Below are 11,329 nucleotides of genomic sequence, written 5' to 3' on the forward strand. Positions count from 1 at the left end.
CCTTATAGAGCATAGACCTGCAGTGAAACAGTTGTGAGGATGTGAAAAGGGAAAAAGTATTTATTTTTTTCAGTACTCTTAATAGACCTTGTGATCAGTGCGCAATCTGATGGCAGGGTGGTCCACAGAACCACAGCTGGGTGATCCAGCTAAGCTGCAGGATAAGAATACATCTGGACTAGGTGGTTTTCATGTAAACCAGGATTCAATTTCACCTGAATCTGAAAACAAGCATGCCATACTGTAGTGTAACAGCAGTATAGTAATGTAGAGGCACTGGGCTCTGGAGCTTTTTGCAAGACATGGCAACATTTGGTGGGCACGCCCACCCCCGTCCGAGGCAAACCTTGGAATGGGCTTTGCTCATGAGAAGCTGAAAGCAAGAGGCCCAGTGCAAGGGAAACAGGGATGAGTTATAGTTCTAGAGATAAGGGTTAGTGTTCAGAAGTTAGAGCTTATTCGTTAGGAATGTGTTTTTGCTTGAGAAAGAGCGTCTTATCTGTGACTGAGAGTAATCCAAGCCTTGTGCCAAAGAATAAAATAAAAGGTTGAGGGGCTGGCTCAGAGAAGCAGCTTTTTGCCCCTGACACTCAAACTTGACACCCTGGCACCGTGTCTTTTTTATGTCAACTCATCATTGCTTCACCATACAATATATATCTTTCAGTTTTATTAATAGCAATATGGTCCTTTTTAGTTTAAATTGACCTGTATTGTTCATTCATTCATTCCACCTTTATTGGCATAAACAATCCATCAAGAAAACAAAATTAAAACATTCAGGGTAGCCACCAATCATTGATCAGGCAAACAAATACAGAGGAATTTATGCCTCGACAATGCCTCAATATTTTGCAACATTTGATGAGCGGCACTCATTTCTCCCATGTAAATGTAAATGAAAACACTCACAAAGGCTACAGAAACCAGTCCTAGTTGGAGCAGCACCCATTTTATGGAAATATCTGTGCATATCCCAGATTCTTGGATAGGACCTGATATTCAACAGTCTAAATCCAGCCACCAACATCTGGTGGGCTATGCATAAGAATTACAGCAATGCCCCTGCCAGAGTGTTGGATTAGCTGCAGTTTCCACTTGAATCAACACTCAGATTCACATCTTTGCCATGTGTGAAATGGCCCTCAGATGTTCAGATTAGCTGACAACTTTGGGAGACTTTTGCCATCCCCTGTAATAAAAGGACTTGGCTCACTTATGACCCAAAACACAAAGAGAGACAAGAGAGAGCCATAGGGAAGATTTCTTTGAGTTATGGTCTAATTTTGTAATCATCTGACAAGAGACAACTGTACCTTCATATGACATGATCTTAGGAAGCACTTTTCTTGGTAAGCCAAAAACTTCAGAAATCATTGCTCTTGAGAGAGATTTTTTTAAAGACAACAACTCCCAAGTTGAGGTTTCAACTCTAACTTGGTCTTACTCACCTTTGGGTGCTATGCTTCCACCCCACCCCCACTTCACAGTGTTGCCCATCTACCCAGAACTATGTTATGACTGCCAGCTGACCAGCTCTCTCTGAAATACAGTAATACTTGCCATAACACCTGCACACAGGAACCTGCATGAAATGTGCATTTCAAAAAGAGAAATGCATCTGACACTAAATTCCTTGCTTATACTCTGTGACCAAAGAATCACAGAACAGATACATACAAACTCACATATGTTGTTCATGAAAAACTAGCAATTAAAAAAAAAATCTATATTACTTGTAAAATTTGCTCTTCCCAAGGGGAAAAAAATACATTTTTTTCTTTGAATTTTTCACTCATAATAATGTACATAATTGTCAAGTCATCATTTGCACTGTTAAAAACAGCAAATATAAATATTTGCTGAAAGAAAGAAAGAAAGAAAGAAAGAAAGAAAGAAAGAAAGAAAGAAAGAAAGAAAGAAAGAAAGATCTATCTTGAGGGGTAGGAATAGAATGCTCATCCCCTTCATTCTTTTTTTTTTTTTTTTTTTTTTTTTTGACTCTCCTGGATTGACCTAAAGTCCTCAGGAATCAGCATCACTCTCCAGGTAATCCTGGAGCTTTTAACAGGGCCTCCAGGAATTTTCAACTCTACAGTACACCATGTTGGAAAAATAAATATATCCAGACATCACTTCTGAGTTGGAAGCCCTAGTTGTGGCTCACAAGAAAGGAAGAGGAACAAGGAGAAGAAATAAAATTAAAAAGAAGGAGAGAGAGAAAATGAAGCAACCCCTTACCTCTTGCTCCCTCCAAAGAGATGGCAGCCCTTCGGCAGCACAAGGGCTCTTGATCCTCATAGCTATCTTGCTTCTAGCCTTAGGAGAGCCAGAAGCTGGTGGGGAGATGCATGCTGAGCTTCTTCCATCTGTCCCCTGGGGTCTTATTAAAAAGTATAGCAAAAACTATAGCTTTCCCTGTTCTGTTTCAAAGATACTATTGAGCAGCATGTGTGAGAGAATCCAATTTTGTGTTTCTTTCCCTAGCAGGGCTGGCTTTTGGAGCTGTTGGGCACAATTTCAAATATTGTTTGCAGGCTCCCCATTGCACAGCCCCTCTGCTCACAGTGATGAGTGGCAGGCCCTGACTGATGGGACCTGGCATGAAGTGCGCCTTCCCAGAAGTAGGCAGGGCGACATGATAACATCAGCGTGTCACCAATAATTGCTTCCAGGGGGGGGGGGATTTCAGGCCAATAGGACACAAGGGTGGGTGTGAGGGTCCTCCAATGGTGGACGCCCTGCTAGCCACACCAACCTTGTGACACCTTGGCATGCAGAGAATGAAGAATGAGTTGCTGGCTGTGGCTGCAGGAGATCCATTTGTCCCCCAGCGCGGGTCCTGTCCAGGCATAGGGTCCCATTGGGCCCCATTGCCCAATCTCTCTACAGCTGGCTCTGTTTCATAATTATTTAAATCACCCTCTGTAAGCCTCCCACCCTGCAGTGGGTCTCCTCCCCACAATGGGTCTCCAGCAACTGGTGTTAAGGAATGGTGTCACTCCAGGTGCCTGCTACAGTTAGACTTGACTCTGATATATGATCAAGCGGCTAAGAGTGCAGTCCCGCAGTTTGAGAAATGCTGCTATACAAGTTATAGAACTGTGCAGCGTGATCCTAACCTGCCCTGAAGTAGGCAGGGCAGCAGGCCTGCGCTGCGTCCAAGGCAGGATTGGGGCTGTTGTACCCTGCCCAGAAAGGCAGCACCTGTTGGTAGACAGGGGTGGGTCTGTCCAGTGCCGCTGAGACCAAATAAGCAAGACACTGAGAGGTGGAAGGCTATGAAGGTTCTTTATTGTTTCAACAAGACACGTCTGTGGCCTCTGGGAGACTCAGCTCAAATCCAGAAAAAGCACTCTTCAAAGGAGTGGGACACTTTTTATACAATTCTAGGAAAATGTAGACTTCTCATTGGCTGAAGTTTGACATCATAGATGGGGCTGACGCTTAATAGGCTATAGATAACTTTAGAGACACTTGATAGACTTGTTTCAGGTTACAGTTTCCATAAAAGGTAAAATTAAACAATTAAACATATTGAATTAGAAAGTTTTCAAGAACCAGTAGAGTGTGCTGTAACATTATTTTATCCAGGACTGACCTGGCATTGACCATTTGGCAGAACATCAAACCCATTAGACTCTTCCATAAGAACATAAGAACATAAGAACAGCCCCACTGGATCAGGCCATAGGCCCATCTAGTCCAGCTACTTGTATCTCACAGCGGCCCACCAAATGCCCCAGGGAGCACACCAGATAACAAGAGACCTCATCCTGGTGCCCTCCCCTACATCTGGCATTCTGACTTAACCCATTCCTAAAATCAGGAGGTTGCGCATACACATCATGGCTTGTACCCCATAATGGATTTTTCCTCCAGAAACTCGTCCAATCCCCTTTTAAAGGCGTCTAGGCTAGACGCCAGCACCACATCCTGTGGCAAGGAGTTCCACAGACCGACCACGCGCTGAGTAAAGAAATATTTTCTTTTGTCTGTCCTAACCCGCCCAACACTCAATTTTAGTGGATGTCCCCTGGTTCTGGTATTATGTGAGAGTGTAAAGAGCATCTCCCTATCCACTCTGTCCATCCCCTGCATAATTTTGTATGTCTCAATCATGTCCTCCCTCAAGCGTCTCTTTTCTAGGCTGAAGAGGCCCAAACGCCGTAGCCTTTCCTCATAAGGAAGGTGCCCCAGCCCCGTAATCATCTTAGTCGCTCTCTTTTGCACCTTTTCCATTTCCACTATGTCTTTTTTGAGATGCGGCGACCAGAACTGGACACAATACTCCAGGTGTGGCCTTACCATCGATTTGTACAACGGCATTATAATACTAACTGTTTTGTTCTCAATACCCTTCCTAATGATCCCAAGCATAGAATTGGCCTTCTTCACTGCCGCCGCACATTGGGTCGACACTTTCATCGACCTGTCCACCACCACCCCAAGATCTCTCTCCTGATCTGTCACAGACAGCTCAGAACCCATCAGCCTATATCTAAAGTTTTGATTTTTTGCCCCAATGTGCATGACTTTACACTTACTGACATTGAAGCGCATCTGCTATTTTGCTGCCCATTCTGCCAGTCTGGAGAGATCCTTCTGGAGCTCCTCACAATCACTTCTGGTCTTTACCACTCGGAAAAGTTTGGTGTCGTCTGCAAACTTAGCCACTTCACTGCTCAACCCTGTCTCCAGGTCATTTATGAAGAGGTTGAAAAGCACCGGTCCCAGGACAGATCCTTGGGGCACACCGCTTTTCACCTCTCTCCATTGTGAAAATTGCCCATTGACACCCACTCTCTGCTTCCTGGCCTCCAACCAGTTCTCAATCCACGAGAGGACCTGTCCTCTAATTCCCTGACTGTGGAGTTTTTTCAGTACCCTTTGGTGAGGGACCATGTCAAACGCCTTCTGAAAGTCCAGATATATAATGTCCACGGGTTCTCCCACATCCACATGCCTGTTGACCTTTTCAAAGAATTCTATAAGGTTTGTGAGGCAAGACTTACCCTTACAGAAGACATGCTGACTCTCCCTCAGCAAGGCCTGTTCATCTATGTGTTTTGAGATCCTATCTTTGATGAGGCATTCCACCATCTTACCTGGTAAGGATGTTAGGCTGACCGGCCTATAGTTTCCCGGGTCCCCCCTCTTTCCCTTTTTAAAAATAGGCGTGACATTTGCTATCCTCCAATCTTCTGGTACCGTGGCCGTTTTGAGGGACAAGTTGCATACCTTAGTCAAGAGATCTGCAACTTCATTCTTCAATTCCTTAATAACCCTTGGGTGGATGCCATCAGGGCCCGGTGACTTATTGATCTTTAATTTATCAATGAGGTCTGAAACATCTTCTCTTTTAACCTCTATCTGACTTAACTCCTCGGTTAGGAGGGGCTGTTCGGGCAGCGGTATCTGCCCGAGGTCTTCTGCCGTGAAGACAGATGCAAAGAACTCATTTAATTTCTCTGCCATCTCTAAGTCTCCTTTTATCTCCCCTTTCCCTCCCTCACCATCCAGAGGGCCAACCGCTTCTCTGGCGGGTTTCCTGCTTCTAACATATTTGAAGAAGCTTTTATTATTCCCCTTAATGTTGCTGGCCATGCGTTCCTCATAGTCTCGCTTGGCCTCCCCTATCACCTTCTTACATTTCTTTTGCCACAGTTTATGTTCCTTTTTATTCTCTTCATTAGGGCAAGACTTCCATTTACGGAAGGAAGCTTCCTTGCCCTTCACAGCCTCTCTAACTTGGCTGGTTAGCCATGCGGGCACCTTCCTGGATTTAGTGGAACCCTTCTTTCTTTGCGGTATACACCTCTGCTGGGCCTCTATTACTGTTGTTTTAAGCAGCCTCCATGCACTCTGGAGAAACTGGACTCTTTTTACCCTCCCTTTCAACCTCCTTCTAACCAGCCTCCTCATTTGAGGGAAGTCCGCCCGTCGGAAGTCAAGGGTTTTTGTGAGAGATTTGCCTGGTATTCTTCCCCCAACGTGCATGTCAAAACGGATCACAGCATGATCACTGTTCCCCAATGGCTCAGGAACGTTTACATCTCTAACCAGGTCCTGCGTACCGCACAAAATTAAATCCAGAGTCACCTGTCCTCTGGTGGGCTCCGTGACTAGCTGATCTAAGCCACAGTCATTTAGCACGTCAAGAAATCCGGTTTCCTTATCGTGACCAGAACACAAATTGACCCAGTCAATATGAGGATAATTGAAGTCCCCCATGATTACAACCCTGTCCCTCCTTGTCACCTCCCTGATCTGTTTCCTCATTTCAAGGTCCCCATCAGATTTCTGGTCTGGAGGACGATAGCACGCCCCCAGTATTACATCGCTGCACAAGCCTGGTAATTTAACCCACAGAGATTCTACGGTGGAGTCGGACCCACCTTCAATCTCTGCTGGATTCTATCCCTTCCTTAACATAAAGGGCCACCCCACCTCCAACACGCCCCTGCCTGTCCCTCCTGTAGAGTTTATAGCCCGGGATTGCGGTATCCCACTGATTCTCCGCATTCCACCAGGTTTCCGTTATGCCCACTATGTCAATATTTTCCCTTGTCACCAGACATTCCAGTTCTCCCACCTTTGCTCGTAGACTTCGGGCATTCACATAAAAGCATTTATACACGGAATGCCCCAGGATGGGCTGCTTATTCGCTCCTTTGTCCCCGCATCCTCTTATTGTGCCAAACCGTCTATCACATCCCATCACCCTACCTTTCCCAATTTCTTCTCCTACCCTACCTTTGTCTTGTTGTTCTCTAACCTCCCCATCCTCATCCCATAGGGATGAGGAGTCCCGAACCGGATGCCCCTCGGCTCCTGTCGGCCTTCCCCCAGGGATCAGTTTAAAAGCTGCTCTGCCACCTTTTTAATGTTATGCGCCAGCAGTCTGGTTCCATTCTGGTTCAAATGGAGCCCGTCCCTCTTGTACAGGCCCCGCTTGTCCCAAAACGTTCCCCAGTGCCTAACGAATCTAAACCCCTCCTCCCTACACCACCGTCTCATCCACGCATTGAGACCCCTGATCTCCGTCTGCCTAGCTGGCCCTGCGCGTGGAACAGGTAGCACTTCAGAGAACGCTACCTTTGAGGTCCTGGCTTTCAGCTTCCTGCCTAAAAGCCTAAATTTGGCCTCCAGGACCTCCCAGCTACACTTGCCCACGTCGTTGGTGCCGACATGCACCACAGCCGCTACCTCTCCCCCAGCACTGTCTACTAGCCTGTCTAGACGAGAAGTGATGTCCGCAACCTTCGCACCAGGCAGGCAAGTCACCATGCGGTCCTCACATCCGTCGCAAACCCCCCTCTCTATGTTTCTAATAATTGAATCCCCCACTACAAGAAGCCCCCGACCCCCCTCCCGCCGAGGAGTATCCTGAGTGCGCTCGGATACGGGCCCATCCCCTGGAGAAGGGATCCCCCCTAGGGGATTGTTTCCCTCCTCTCCAGGATGATTAGGATGGCCTTGCTTGAGCTACCTGTCTTATCTCTTCTGTGTTCCTTTATCTTGTTTTATTCCAAACATGTTTCTAAAGCGTTACAATACAGTCTACAGAGATACAGGCTTAGCGAATGCTTTTGCCAAGACATCTGCCTCTGCCAAAGTTGTCTGCCCAAACTGGTATTTGCTCATCTGAGTTCATTCCAGACTCTGAGACTCAAGCATCTTTAGTCAAGCCTTATTGCTTTTAATAAAATCAAGCAGTTAAAACTTATTTCTAATGACTACTACGTCTCCATATATGTTGGTTACACTTTAGGGCAAAGACTATTTTACTTATTTGTGTCTCTTCCTTATTAACAGTCTTTGAAGCTCAAAGTCCCAGCTTCTGTGAGACTTTTGTGAAAGTTACAAACAGCTTCTAAAATAATTCTGCCAGTGTTTTAATGCAAGGCTTCTAGCTAAGGTAATGACACTGTCTTTTGCTCTAAAAAGCATGAAAGAATAACAATCTTTAAAACTATAGGTGGACACAGGTAGACTGTCTTTGCTAAGATGGGTATTCTGTCAAACGATGCCCATCTGCTCGTTGTTATCTGTTTTAGTTGCAATTCAAACAAAGAGAGTTTTCAAAGGCAGAAGTTTTTCCTGGTACTTTCTACTTCTTCTCGCCTCCTCCTTACTTTAAAAAAAAAAAGGAATAGCCTTGTCTTTATATAACTAAAATATGTGTTGCCTTCTAAAGTTTATCTCTCGCCAATGTCTGTGGTTAGCTAGCTAGATGCTTTGTTAGTTTGCCAAGAAGAATTGCCAACTGATAGCTGAGCAGTGAATTCTTTTAAGCTTAATGAGCAGAAAAGCTTTCCCCTAATTTCATGCTTTTCCTGTGTTTTTCTTGTCCCCCCCCCCCATTTTGGTTCTTTGTTTCACTGTATTGATGGTTGCTACAGGTTTGGCTGGGGGAGGGGGGTCTGAGACAGGTAAGCAGGCATCAGGTCTGAAAGTGGCTCAGCCCGAGGCAAGGGGAATTGCTTCCCCTTACCCCTTACCTGGGTAAAGCCACAGCAGCCCCAATGGGGCTATTCCAATCTGTACCAACTTAAGAGGTAGCACAAATTGGAGCAACTCGGGACTGGGATGCCTGGGAATGGGGTTAGGATCCGGCATAACCACTGGATCATGGCCCGCATCCCGCTCCCCATCTGACTACCCCTGGGAACGCCTGCCCTCCTCCCGCCCCAAAACACCTCTCTCCCACCTCCTCCCTGCCATCCCCACGCCCTTCCCCAGACCCCTGCATCCCTGAGCTCACCCTCTCCCTGGGGCCCGCATCGGCACAGGGAGGCTAGTGCACATCTGTACACCAGCCTATCTGCCCATTGAGTGGCGCAAAAGTGCTTTATGGCACTTTTGTGACACTCCTGGGCAGGCACAAGGGACTAGCGGGGTCCCAAGGGCGCATTAGGATTGCACCCTTAGTCTCACAATATCCCGGTGAGGTGGGTTTGCCTCATTTCCTACACATTTCCTGGTCACATCTGGTGATGCAAACATCTTATGTGATGCCATCTGGTGTAGCATTTCCTCCCCCCCCCCCCATGTTACTTCATGGGCTACTGCATGGTGGTGAATGGAAAAATGCTGAGCACAGTGACATTCCACCATATGTCTGCTCCAATGAGATGTTACCAAGAGACATGAGTGATGGATGTGGATCAACCTCAGCATCAGTCACAGCTTTCAAGCAAGCTCTGGTTGAACATGAAATACTCTGTAAAAGGAGGTTTCTCCACAGATTATGCCTGCTCAATCCTAACAACAACAACAACAACAACATCAAAACCTTTATTTGGCATAAACACTCAATCCTAACATTGCTTTTCAAAATGACTCATAGAATAGATTGAATATTACACTGAACTCTTGTATGATTTTATTTATTATGAATACTCTTCATTATTATCATCATGAGAGAGCATATCCCACATTTTATGTTTAAGGAATGCAACATATATACACTTCAAGTCTTTTTCAATGCTGAGATTTGGTAATCTTGGCAAGTAATTACAGTTACTGAGTAAATCATATGGCATTATTACTGTAACACAAGGACTGTGTGATGAGTGGGGAGGGAGGAGAGGCTTCAAAAAATGCCGCCACCGCGTGAGGCACGCAAGCACACACAACCCATGCACTTTTGCACGTGTGCTGTGAGCGCTTGCTCACCTCAAATTGCAATGACGCTTTTCGAAGGACTCCAGTGGGGGGGCCCTGCCACCCCACCCACTGCATGTCACTGCTGCAAATAGTCCAACACAGCCCAGAACTGTCTGGAGGCCTGCTGGGGGTCTATTGTTTGAATTAATTTGTAACAAGCACTTCATGGTGGAGATGATTCAACCACACATTTCATACCTCTAACAGAGTTTCTGCAGAGTTACCAGACACTCACTAGTGTGTGACTCTCCACTACAAGAATCTTGAACATAAGAACAACATTTTTGAAAAAGCAAAGCCTTCCTTTCCTAGTATGTTCTGGTTTTCTGTGACTCATTCCTTCAAATTCTATATTTTTTTCAGGTATTTCCACATAGCAGCTTTGATCTCTTTGTTCCTCAGTGTGTATATTATGGGGTTCATCAAAGGGAAGACCACAGTGTGGAAGAAGGCCACAGTCTTGTCAAATGGAAAGTTCTGGAATGGGCGGCAGTAGATGTAGATGGCAGGACCAAACATGATAAATACAATGATGATGTGGGAAATGCATGTGGAGGAGGCTTTGCTCTTCCCATGTCTGGAACCTGTCCTCACTTTGACCAGCAGGGCCCCATAGGAGATGAGGAGGAAGATGAAGCCTACGACAATGACCAGGCTGTTGCTGACAAACATAATGAACTCTGTCATGTAGGTATTGGTGCAAGCCAGCTTGATGAACTGGGTGACATCACAGAAGAAATTGTCCAACTCATTGGGGCCACAGAAGGGAAGTGGAAGGATGAAAAAGACCTGGATAATGGAATGCATGAAGCCTCCGGCCCATGAACTTCCCACCATCGTCCAGCAAGCCATCCTGGTCATTACAGTGGCATAACGCAGTGGGTGGCAGATGGCCACATAGCGATCCAGAGCCATGGCAATTAGAAGGAATATCTCAGCCCCACCCAGGAAATGAATAAAAAAGATCTGAGCTATGCAGGCCTGGTAGGAGATGGTTCTGTGGCCAGAGAAGAGATTTGCCATCATCTTGGGAGGGGTGACGCAGCTGTAGCAGATGTCCAGCAAGGCTAGACTGGCCAAGAAGAAAAACATGGGGGATCCCAGGCAGGGGTCATTCCATATTGTCACAATGATCAGGATGTTCCCAGGTAGGATGATGATATAGAAGAGTAGGAGGAGGGCACAAAGGAACAGCTGCAGCTCCCATCTCTGTGATAACCCCTGGAGAATGAACTCCGTCACCACTGTGTGATTTCCTTGCTCCATCCTTACAGTGCATAGTCCTGCAATCGAACATGTGATTCAGCTACAGCATTGTCAGCGTTATACACCTTGAGATACATGGAATCAGTGGGTGGGCTAGCTAGGAGAATTATGTCTGGGCATTCCACTTACGTAATGATCTCTAATCACCAGTAGCCAACTTCAGCTCCATGTGAAAGGCAATGTTATGAATTCAGAGCACTCCTCAGAGAACTGGGATTGGCAGTGTCTTCCTCTTCATAGCCATCTAACTTGTGGGAAATCTTGAAATTCCTCCAAACAATATCCAACAACTTGGGTCTTGGGTGCCCCCCCCCACACACATATGAGAGAGGGGGGCGTCACAAGGTGGTACGTTCTGGAAGATTTATTCTGCAGCTGGTGCTTCTGAAGA

General features: G+C 46.1%; 1 protein-coding gene across 1 annotated transcript; it reads right to left on the reverse strand.

The window, feature by feature from the left end:
* Positions 1 to 10,020: 10,020 nt before the first annotated feature.
* On the reverse strand, positions 10,021 to 10,938 carry LOC136653922 (olfactory receptor 4N5-like). The gene has a single exon (XM_066630791.1). It carries the CDS (start codon positions 10,936 to 10,938, stop codon positions 10,021 to 10,023), a length of 918 nt encoding a protein of 305 aa, XP_066486888.1.
* Between the last annotated feature and the right edge of the window lie 391 nt (positions 10,939 to 11,329).

Source organism: Tiliqua scincoides, chromosome 5 (genome assembly GCF_035046505.1).
Source record: "Tiliqua scincoides isolate rTilSci1 chromosome 5, rTilSci1.hap2, whole genome shotgun sequence".
Taxonomy (NCBI): domain Eukaryota; kingdom Metazoa; phylum Chordata; class Lepidosauria; order Squamata; family Scincidae; genus Tiliqua; species Tiliqua scincoides.

Bases quoted from the DNA above. Each gene is read 5' to 3' on its own strand.
- LOC136653922 (XM_066630791.1), bottom strand. From the start codon at position 10,938: ATGGAGCAAGGAAATCACACAGTGGTGACGGAGTTCATTCTCCAGGGG.